Below are 12,495 nucleotides of genomic sequence, written 5' to 3' on the forward strand. Positions count from 1 at the left end.
TTTTTTATTATTTTTTTTTTATGCCCATGCAGAAGCCTGTGTTTATGTGCACAGGTTTATAGCTTTCTTTTTTTATAGATGATACACATTGTATCATGTCAGTGTTTGCTTTGGAATTGCCAAGGCCACCCATAAAGTTTATGGGGGGGGAGAGGGGGGGGAATGTATCATTTTACAGGTCGCAAAAAACAACAACTTATTGGCGGCCCTTGAATGACAATTTATTTTGAAGGCTGCAATGATTTCATTGAGGAATTAAGTTTCAGCCAGCTTTTTTTCCACAGGGTAGTTGAGATGTTCAAGTAGCATCTGATACAAAAACAAGTAATAAAAAGGATTGGATTCTACATTCTAAGTCCATCAGTGCTAATTGAGCAGTAGTTTCATTCGAAACGTCCCAAGTGTCTCGATTTTGCCACGAAATCCCTCTTTTTTTATCATGAGGTCCCTCTTTTCGAGGTGCTCGGTGTTGTTGGTGTGTCTGATCATCTAACATATGGTGAGAATTGTGAAGAGGTTAAAAGGGAATAGGCTGAAATAGACAATGTAAAATATTTCAGTTTGACAAAAGCTGCAATGTTTACAGTGCATGACTAAGACAGCCTCTAGTGGCAGTCTACCAGACACTACCAGCCACTAGAGGTGTTTCTGGGATTTTAGGTTGCTTAACTGGTGCTGGACGTCCTCTTACTCTGCATAAAGACAGCCAGTGTCAGTTAAGCCCTTATTAAGTCTTGTGACGCTTGCTGTGCATGTACATTAACCCCTCCCCTGTCGGATGACTTTGTAGGAGGTGGAGTACCAACCCAGCCCCGAGGAACATCAGAAAGTGAATAAAGGTGGCAGAGGGAACTATACAGGTTTGTATTACTAACACTATATTATCTCATTAAAGGACCACTTTAGTGCCAGTAAAACAAACTTGTTTTCCTGGTTCTATAGGGTCTTTGGGTCCCCCCCCACCATCTGGGTCCCACTCCCGGTCCCAGTCCAATGAGACAGCCACTAGAGGCTAGATTAACCCTAATGTAAACATAGCAGTTTCTCTGAAACTGCTATGTTTACAGCTGCAGGGTTAACCCTAGATGGCCCTGGCACCCAGACCACTTAATTGAGCTGAAGTGGTCTGGGTGCCCATAGTGGTCCTTTAACCCCTTAAGGACACATGACATGTGTGACATGTCATGATTCCCTTTTATTCCAGAAGTTTGGTCCTTAATGGGGTTAAGTCCAAAATAACCAAATTGGATACATTTTGGCAAGTCTGCTATGCTTCCAATTTGAGTAATTTGGCATTTGATTTGAAATTTACTTAGAATTTCTGACAATTCTCACTTTAGCAAATAACCCAGAGTATAAACAGAGCATCAACCTCGCAATACTGTATAGCACATTAAAAAGATTATTTCACTCCACCGGGACAGACAGACGCAGAATTAACTCATCCATCCATGTACGTACATGGAACAAAGATTCAAGTAATAAACAATAAAACCAGGATGCACCGAGTGTAAACAAGTCCATTTTCAGGCTGCGTGTTCCCATGCTACAGTGAAAAAAAACCCACTCTAAACCGAAGAACATGCGTTTGAGCTCTGCTGTGTGGGCTTTTCCTGAGTGACACAGGGATTATATGGGATGTGGCGATTGCTTCCTGCAGACTGGCTGGAGCCCAGCTCAGGAAGGTGACAGTGAAAAGACCAGGATATGTGGAATCAACATGAGGTTTGACCTCACAGAGGCTGCAAGCTGGTCTCAGGCAGAGGCCTTTTCACTTATCTGTAAAAATCAATACTCCAGCTGCCTCTAGAGGTCAAATTCCTCTCCTTTATACTCCTGTACGACCAGGGAGGGGAGAGGGAGTAACATTCAGGAAACAGTCCACATCATTACTTCTCTCCATTTCCTGAGCTTTATGCCCCACTATTGATGCAATCATTCCTCCTTTCTTTCTCATCGTCTTTGCGCCTCATTCCTCGCTTTCTCTCCTCCTCCTCTCTCTGCACTCCAATGAATCATTCCTCTGCTTCATACTCTATGTTTAAGTCGCTCTTGGATGAGAAAAGAGCTTTTTGTGGCTTTTAATGCATCATAGCAGTGGGAAGGAAAGAGCCCGCCTGGCTCAAATTCCTACCCACAACTTCCAGCAAAAATAGTAATTGTGCTCTCCGCAGGCTGGGAATAAAGGGTCTAGAGGCAGGTGTTAAATGATAGTCTACGGCGAGGTAGCATGTTATTAATAAAAAAAAAATTACAAAATCCACACTACTACAAATAGTCCGTGTAACTCTAGGCCTGACAGTTTACAGAGTACAACATTCTGCAGAAGAATCCTAACTTTTCATATCAACTACCTTCAGTTTTTTTGTTTGTTTTATTTTTAGTTTGTTTCTACTTAGGTCACCATAGGCATTAACCCATTGAATTCCAGAAGGCTAAAGTAATGCAGTGGAGGGCTAAAAAAGTAAGACCTTCGAGGGCTAGAAGTTTGTGAATGTGCTGCATTGCATACAACTCTGGGTACGCAAAAATTTAGGCACAAACTAACTGGGTCCTGTTATATTATAACGTGCGGTGAAATCCTGTGTTAACGAAAAGTTTAACGTTACAAGAAAGACCATGTCCGAGAATGTTCAAGTTAGCCCACGTGCAGTCTGGGAGGAGGGGGGGGGGGGGCAGTAGAAAAAAAAGAGTTTAGGAAGGGACACTTGCTTCTTAAATTAACTGGGATAGTGAACTGACTGATGGGAAATCCACACCGGGGACCAGCTGGTAAAGTAGTCATTCCACTACAGCTTACGAAAAAAGATCTAAGAATCGACAACTATATTTGATGGCTCAGAGAGAAGCAGAGGTTTGCGGAGCCGTAACTGTTACCTACATTAGGGTACGGCAATTAACCTTTGCCTTTAATCCATTGCGTTTAATCATCAGCCCATATAAATTGATCCCTGACTGTGTCATCTAAAAGTCTGGCATTAACCGTTTCATTTAGATTTGCGAAAAAAGAGCTACGTTTATCGTTCAATTGGCCAGGACAGATATGCAAGATGTGATTAATTAATTTCTAAGTTTTGCGACAAGTAAAAAATATCCTGAATTATGTTCAAGATTCTGACTGTGCAGATGTAGCATAGCTAAGTGATACGGTGTTCTCGCTAATATCGGCGATATGCAGCAATTCTCCTGCCCTGCATTGTACCATGACTACCACTTCCCTCTGGCCGCATGCTTAGCATTCACCCCCTACGAGCACCGAGATGCCAGGAGTGAGAGGACTGATTCATGCAGGACACTGCAAGCTCTCTCCCACTAGCAGTCTGTCTTCCTCCCCAGGCTCATTATTCTGTTCCGGAGACAGTGTTCTGTCGTCATGGAGACAAGCGCACAGCTAAAAGCATTGGGGAACGAGGACCAACATGCACATTTTATGAAGATCGAGATGCGTTAAACTGGCCGCCACAGGATACAGAGAGGGTATGGGAAGAAGGTGGTCAGATAAGGATACAGGTCTCGGCAACATCTGAATGCCACAAAAGTTGGAATAAAGGATTCTGTTACAAAATTACAAAGTAGAAAAAAAATATAAAAAAAGGTTTTTAATTTTTCATATAATCTATAGAAAATTGTGAGTTTTACAGCAGGTTTCCTCACGACAAAGCACTGCTATCATGGTCAGGGTGTGAGGATGTGGTTGAGATAGGCTCATCATTCTAAAGTTGTACCACGGAACCATAGAAAATAAGTCAGATATTCAATTCAATGTTTAAAGGGACACTCCAGAGACCCCTAATGCACTTTATCTGTTTTGCATAAAAAAAAGGCAGATTTTCATAAAAACTGGATTGCAGGTCCTGTAACTTCCTGGTTTGGTTAGCTCAGTGGAGCTAAACTCAAGAGGCAGCAATTGCTCGGAGCACCAGCCTTGCAAAGACTTCTCATTGAGCTGCATTGGGAAGTCTGTGATTGGACAGAAAGTCTGGACTGGGGAAGAAAGGTTGCAGGGGTTTGCAAACCCTGCACACAAAATATCTGCAGCTTTTTCACAGATGTAACCCCAATGAAAAAATGCTTAATAAAAAGCATCCATGTGCTTGTTTGGGTATATCTACTAAACAGTCAATTTTGTGTTTGGCCAATGGAGGTGCACTGCCATTTCTCAGGACTTTTAATAACATGTTTACATATTCCCTATATTTAAATTTCCCCACCTTTGATCTCCTTTGACTTTTTCCACTATATACAGCGCTATGGTATTTGTTGGTGCTATATAAATAGCAAAATAATAATAATATACAACTGCATCATTTATTGAACAGTCAAAATTGTCGTAAGTGGTCCCAAATGATACACAATTTGAATATGCCTGTTTATATGTCCCAGTTCTATAGTGTGCTGTAGTGGTTATGGAGCCAGGAGTACCCTCAATGTAAGTAATCAAACAATTTAGCAAACCATTAAGTCAGTAATCCGTTGATGCTCTCAACCAATGAGCTGGCCCTAGCAGGCCCTTCTGGCTTTCAAAAATGAGGGAACGGCACCAGCATACCCCAGGTAACAAGTCAAACTTTACGACAATGGTTTGACTCCTTACAGTGGAAAGAGCCAAGGGAACCCTGACACTACATCACTATAGATTAGTGGTTATGGTGCTTGGAGTGTTCCTTTAACACCGGAAGAACGACTAACAATCTCAAATGGAAACATTGTGGTAAGGTTGGTCATTATTCATATATATGTAATAGCAGTCTCCCTTGCCACAACTGTTTTGGGTACAATTGGTGAGACTGGGCTTACGCATTTTAGAGAAACCTATTCTTCTAGTTCCTGGCGTTTTTTCTCCAATCTGAACTTTCAGCCGATATTATACATGCAAACAAAAAAATAGGTTGCTTATCTGTAGAACTTGCTATGCCTCCCTTACCTTCCATCTGACACTTAAAGGGACACTAAGACTACCAAAACAACTATATATTGTGTAGATCATGTCCCTTGCAGTCTAACTACTCAATTATTTGGCATCTAGGAGTTAAAACGCTTTGTTTAATCAGCTGTAGCCACACATTTCGTCTGCATCTAAATGGTAGGAAACAGGAGGGTGACTAAAATATTTTGTATATGCGTGTGTATGTCTGTGCGTGTGTATGTCTGTGCGTGTGTATGTGAGCTTGTTTGAATGTGTGCTTGTTTGTATGTGTGCTTGTTTGAATGTGTGCTTGTTTGAATGTGTGCTTGTTTGAATGTGTGCTTGTTTGAATGTGCGCTTGTTTGAATGTGCGCTTGTTTGAATGTGCGCTTGTTTGAATGTGCGCTTGTTTGAATGTGCGCTTGTTTGAATGTGCGCTTGTTTGAATGTGCGCTTGTTTGAATGTGCGCTTGTTTGAATGTGCGCTTGTTTGAATGTGCGCTTGTTTGAATGTGCGCTTGTTTGAATGTGCGCTTGTTTGAATGTGCGCTTGTTTGAATGTGCGCTTGTTTGAATGTGCGCTTGTTTGAATGTGCGCTTGTTTGTATGTGCGCTTGTTTGTATGTGCGCTTGTTTGTATGTGCGCTTGTTTGTATGTGCGCTTGTTTGTATGTGCGCTTGTTTGTATGTGCCCTTGTTTGTATGTGCCCTTGTTTGTATGTGCCCTTGTTTGTGTGTGTGCTTGTTTGTATGTGTGTGCTTGTTTGTATGTGTCTGTCTGTGTCTGTATGTATGTGTGTGCCTGTATGTATGTGTGTGCCTGTATGTATGTGTCTCTGTGTGTTTTTGTATGTGTGTGTGTGTGTGTGTGTGTGTGTGTGTGTGTAGCATGGCCGCAGCTGCAACCGGGCCCATCACCCCAGGGGGCCTGGCCGTCCTGCAGACCCCTGCGACCGGGTGCTCACCGCCATGTGTTGCGGCCGGCCCACGCGGTGTAACCGGGGGGGGGGGGGGGGGGGAGAAAGATCTGTTTTCAACCCAGGGCCCCATGGATCATGTGTACGCCACTGTCTACAGGATTCTCCTGTGTGAGGTTAAAGCTCAAGAGAATAAAACTAAAATAAACACACTGTGCTGTCACATCTGATTTTAAAAAAAACAACAAAAAACTTTTTTTTTTCATGGAGTCTGTGAGAGTTACAGCCAGGGGAGGTGTGGCTACAGCTGCATAAATATAAACAAATTGATTTAAAACCTAAATGGCAGAGAATTGAGCAGTGAGACAACAGGGGCATGTCATATACACAAAATCTGCTTCATTAAGCTAAAGGGGTTTGGTGTATAGCGTATACCCATAAAGAATCAATCAAAACTGATCACTTTACTACATGTGTGCTACCCCTTACAATGCATCCTCAAACCCATGTTTGTACCAACTGTTTTGGTAGATATTATAGACAGTTCTAGTGTTTCTTAACCCTTTTTCTGGTCTTCAAAAAATTCTTAAAATAATTTTGAAATAAAGAGTGCTAAAAATATGTATTTGTTAGTTGTGAAAAATAAAATGAAATGTCAAAAATAACCAACCTCATTTATTCTGCCTTTTCTAATTCTCATCCTCATTTACATTTCATGCCCTGGCTGTGCCAGGACTGAACTAAATAATCAAGTAATTCACTAAATCTTTAATGAGAATTTACAAGAAATCAGAGCATCACGTTTTATAAATGAAAAAGAAAGATAGCACAAGTTGTAAGTGATCTTCAATATTTTATGTTCACCTTTAAATATATGGAAATTATAAATGCCAAAACAACCATTTATGTGCTTAGCCTAACTACAAAGAAAGGAGATGGACTCTAAGACAACTTAGTGCCCAAATGCCAGACCACGACTGTCTGAGGGCTTAACCGTAATACTAGATTAAAGAAACTAAAAGTAAAAAACAAAGAAAATAGACTATCCCAAAAGCTTAATGTAGTTGTTCTGGTGAGTATAATCATTATATGCAGGCATTTTCATGCAAACACTACATTTTCAGAGAAAAGGCAGTGTTTAAATTGCCCCTAGGGACACCTTCAAGTGGCCACTCCTTAGATGGCCACTGGAGGGGGCTTCCTGGCTCAGTGCTGCACAGTAGGCAGCACTGCCGTTCAGCGTGGGGAAGCTGAATTTTTCTATATATCTATGCATCTCTATATCTATAGAGATGCATAGATTCAATGTAGATTTTAATCAATGGGGGAAAGCATTGGATTGGCTTAAATCAGCAATTATAATGATGTCACCAAGGGGGCGGTGCTGAAAATAAGGTTGAGGGGCTGAGGGGGGCGGGGCAAGCCACTATAGCGTCAGGAATGTTTGTGTTCCTGACCCTGTAGTGTTCCTTTAAACAGACATGATCGGTACAGTGTAGCATAATAAAATAGCATGTGTAACAATTAATAGAGATTAAATAGCACAGTGTTTAGAATGTTACAATGTAACAGTTATGGATAAACCAAATTCAGGTTTTTATCAAGCTATGTGCTTCTGTAAAGTCTTAATTCAACATACTACAGAGGAGCTAGTTAGTCACAGTTACAGAAGGGGTAAATGGAAACATTTACTTGCTATTTTATTTCATTGTACCATACCTAATAATGTCTGTTTATCAATTCTTTGATTACTGTCGGGAGGAGAATATTATCAGGCAGGATTATCACTTTTCTCTTTGGAATACTCCATATTGTCTCAGGTTTTTTTTCCTTTTAGTTTCTTTATCCCAGGCGACCACTACACTTTAACTCTCATCACTCTCAAAAAGCCAAAGAAAAGCTCAAGAACATCAGATGCACTTAAATCCCTTCAAAATGATATGCCCAGAATCCGGACCAGAGACGAACATATGCCTCAGGTGAACCTATGATGACTTGCTCTACATCAGGAAGCAGACGTGCCAACCTGCATTAGTACATCCAAGGGCTGGTGGGGAACAAAAAACAAAACCACTTTCCACACACAGTGAGGAACATTCATTCTGTCCATATGCTCCTATTTTTTATACTAGTTCCTGCCAGAATATTGTGAATAAAAACATGCTTATTTTCAGTGCTTTCCTGCATCAATCCAATTTCTGGACCAACTACCACGATTGACAGTGTGCCAAAAACCTGGAAATGTGTGCAATCTGAAGACCTTACCGATAGCATTTTTTCTATATATCAACATTCTTTATACATCCTGGACTATGAGGTATAATGAGTGACCAAAAGGGAGGTCCCAGTACTTATAGGACTACTGTGAGATCTACATTAAGCCATCCCTGTTTTACATTCTATTATTCCGAGACTAGAAACAAAATCGACCCTATACAACGTGACAGTATGAAATAAGTGCAGTACATGTTTCTGCGTTGAAATACACACAAGTTGCGAAGACGTTCCTGTAGCATTGCAGACGCACGACATACTAAATGGGAGATTTGTAAAAGATGCCTATACCCGCTCACGTTCCCTCTTATACGGTCAACAGGAGAGAAGTGGAAAGGGACAGGGGCACATATAGCAGCTGGAAGCAAAGGTATAAAAAAATGCAACCCAGGTATCCCGAACACAGAAAACTGCAGGTGTAAAAATTGACACTTGCGTTGAGGAGACAAACAGTGTTAGGATGGGCTAAAACTGGAATAAGCAAAAAAAAAAAAAAAAATAATAATTAAAAAAAAAAATAATAAAATGAGAGAAGGAATGTTGATGACATTATGTAAAGAAACAAACAATCATGTTTAGGAATAGGACAAGCATGACAAGCAAAGATGTGGGATGCATGGATTGAAAGAGATAAGACAAATAGGCACGTTAGGGAGGCCTACAGAGTAAAGAAAAATATAGGTTACGAGATTAAGAGAGCTGAAGCTCAGAAACATAAGGAACAATGACATAATTTTGGACAAAGTGTGGGGCAAATACTCAGGTAATTCAAAGGCAAGCTTGGACACTAAGGCAGAATACAGAGTAACACAGGACACTGCACACGTGACAGCTAAGGACAGGTGACAATGACAAGTTTAAACATGGTTGATTATCTTACGGTTTTGTCTCTGAGCCTCTCTCCATGAACAATGAAATCCGCACACCCGTTCTCTTCAGGATGGAGAGCTTTGTACACGGTGACACAGCTGAGTCCACCTCCTCCGAGTGGCAGCCATCCACCACTCGAGTCATCCCGTGTCATAACCACAGCTCGCACACGTGCGTAACTGTCACTGAAAGAGACAGAGAAACAAATGCACTTGAGTTAAGGTGTCAATGGTGACAGCACAAAGTCTTGCAGACACAAAACGAGTTAAGTACAGAAATTACCTCTTCACAATTAGATATGTATTGTTTGTGTTAATTTGTGCAAAAAAAAAACCCCAAAACAATACAATCCACTGTTAAAACATTCCGTTGTTAGAGTTTGTTTGTTCATTTCCGTTACATGCATATCAGAAGGGCAAGGCGGGATTATTTCTCCTTGGAGGGTTATTTACAGGTGATCCCCCAGGTGTAAGAGGCGGTCTCCTAAAACATGTTCTCCAACTGTTGCCTTAATCCACCAATAGTTGCAACTTTCATTCTAACATGATTAGCAGTAACTCATTACTTAGTCCATGTGAAACAATCATGAAAGCAAGCAAGAACTGTTGGCCAGTTGGTCTAAGCCCAGTCTCTGGAAACATATGTAGTAGAATAGTTACATAGTTACATAGCTGAAAAGAGACTTGCGTCCATCAAGTTCAGCCTTCCTCACATATGCTTTTGCTGTCGATCCAAAAGAAGGCAAAAAACCCAGTCTGAAGCGCTTCCAATTTTGCAACAAACTAGGAAAAAATTACTTCTTGACCCCAAAATAGCAGTCAGATGTCTCCTTGGATCAAGTAGCTATTACCCCACTAATTAGAAATTGTATCCCTGTATGTTATGTTTTTGCAAGTATTTATCCAATTGCAACTTAAACATCTGTATAGACTCTGACAAAACCACCTCTTCCGGCAATGAATTCCATATCCTTATTGCTCTTACTGTAAAAAAACCTTTTCTTTGCCTTAGATGAAATCTCCTTTCTTCCAGCCTAAATGTGAATGATGACAATGATCACAAAAATATGGGGACTTCATAACCAAGGTCTTTTAGCTATTGCTGAACTGCAATGGAATGTATATCTCAGTAGTAACGGAATATCTACTACATACGAATGTTGTGAACAACTACATTCTTTATGCATAAGACACTGCTCCAATGTGAGTCTCCCATGAAAAAAATGTGCACACCATTTAAATGTGTAAAATGTTTTTTTTTTGTTTATTCAGACCACATTTCAGAATAATGATCAAAACAATAAGGTATCGTTGCATTTGATGAAACCAGCTGCAAGAGAAATCAGATGCCACGTTAAGGGACGAGATTGCCACTAACACAGGAGACATTCTCATAATGAATCTAAAAGAAATAAGACACCATTTAAATCAATGAGATTGCCTCTATGGAAACAAGACCACATTCTGATATGAGACTTCTTCCCAGAAAAACCTGTTATGAATTGAATTACAATGTCTCCAAGAAGGAGACATCATCACACAGAGTAAGACCAGTTTGAAATGACATATAATTTTAATCAGTGAGATTGTCTAGAAGAGAAATAATAAAACCTCATCATGTGTACAGAGACTGCCTTCAATGTAAAAGACAAAATTTATACCAAAAACGTGTCATTCAAATTTCAATAAAAATATAAGATACAAGTTGGGAAGAAGAGAAATCCATGCACACGCATGTGTGTATAACCTTCACCGGACGTATCATAAAGCAAATTTTTAAATCTGCCCCACGACTGCAACTCTAACAAACTGCTTTATAATACTCCCAGAAAGCCCTGGGAAACATGCAAATTAGGATAAAAAACATTGCAACTTTTTAGAATTCCTGTTTTAATTTCAGCAGGTTCCCTCAGCAATCGCCTGCTATTTTATAAATAGCTTTTTGGTCTGGTGCAGTGGTTCCCAAAACCAATCTTCATGGTCCAGAAATAGACCAGGATTTTTGTATTGTCCTCTTCTACTTCAATGGAGATATTGACAAACCCAGGACTGTTGCTGGGTCATGAAGGCTGGTTTGGGAACCACTGGTCCAAAGTATGGGTTAGAATCTATAAAGCAAGACATAGGTGTGGACAGATGTTTTTCCCTATTGGGACTCGTCTGTGCAGTCCTGGTAAGGACTGTGTTCGGAAAATACGCCAATAGCATCAAGGTGAACATTTATAAACCGCCATAAGCTGTCACTCTCAGCCAGTGGATCTGCAGGACAATGTGGAAGTATGAACCTTAATTTTACGGGCACGAGACAGAGTCGAATGGCAAACTTCTTAAATAGGACAGTTCACAGTTTGGTTGGTGGAAAAAAAGATATCCAGGCTCTCCCGAGGTTCCTTCTAGAAGGCAGTCTTTTATTAAGGAACAAAAAAGTGGAGACAACATTTCAGCTTCTCTCTGAAACTATATCAAGTCTCAAAGAGGAGCCGCAACGTTGTCTCCACTATTTTGTTCCCAATAAAGATTGCCTTTTAAAAGCAAACTCAGGTGTGCCTGGATATTTAACTTTTCTTCCATTTGATGTCTCCAGGGATTGACCCTACCTTTCTGGATCCTGCTGTAGGAGGTATCATGCTGTAGGAGGTACCCTTTTTAGTGTGTGCATTATACTCCTGTTTTCGTGCAAACTACTGTTAGGTCGGTGACAGGGGGACTGATGACTATAAAGTTTTGTTGTGGTTATGGTGCTCAGAGTATCCTTTAAAAAAAAAAAAAATACTCAAACTACAAATCTGCTTGGTGGAACACAGAAAGAAATGAGACAGAATGTTGACAGACTGATTTCTTGAGGACAAAAATATACTTCAAAGCCAAACGCTTGATGAAAAGATAAACATGAAACACTACCACCACCACCACAATTCTGTATAGTAACCGACATATGTGGGAGATTACAAACCAGATACATGTGAAATCAGACACTATACAAATGTTATTATACATACACACAATATAGAGGCACAGGCAAAGTTTGTTGGAAGAAAAATGTTTTCCAACCGTCCAGTAGAATGACTCCCATTAGTTTCAGGCAATTATAAAGTATAATTGGGAGATTTGTCTTTACTGAAGTTTAATTTGACCAATTGCATACTGCAGCTACTAATCCATGCCTTACCATACTTACAACATAAAAGGAATGACACATAACAGCAACTTACTATACAGTACTTGCTACATACAAGGAAAATCATGTACCAGCCAAATACCATACAACATACAACTAATAAGGTATAAGAAAAATACCCCAGACTGCGAAGATTGTGGACTAATTAGATACTCTAGAAAGACCACCAGAAGAATAATTAAAGGGTTAGTCCAAACACCATGACCACTTCAGAGATTTGAAATGGCCGTGGCGGCAGGAGTCAGTATGTGCAGTGCACTTACAGAGATATTTTTAATTGTGTGCTGGGGGTTCGCTGTACTCCCAGCACACGGGATATTTGTGTAAATTCTGTGAAAAACCTGTGATTGG

The 12,495-nt window shown here is 40.3% G+C and overlaps 1 protein-coding gene across 1 annotated transcript in view; it reads right to left on the bottom strand.

The window, feature by feature from the left end:
- SPRED1 (sprouty related EVH1 domain containing 1) overlaps positions 1–12,495 on the bottom strand; it is a 62,249-nt gene that overhangs the window by 14,495 nt on the left and 35,259 nt on the right. Inside the window, exon 2 of the mRNA XM_063439918.1 lies at positions 8,978–9,152. Within this exon, the coding sequence (XP_063295988.1) occupies positions 8,978–9,152 (175 nt within the window). The remainder of the gene's footprint in view (positions 1–8,977; positions 9,153–12,495) is intronic.

Source organism: Pelobates fuscus, chromosome 13, assembly GCF_036172605.1.
Source record: "Pelobates fuscus isolate aPelFus1 chromosome 13, aPelFus1.pri, whole genome shotgun sequence".
NCBI classification, from domain to species: domain Eukaryota; kingdom Metazoa; phylum Chordata; class Amphibia; order Anura; family Pelobatidae; genus Pelobates; species Pelobates fuscus.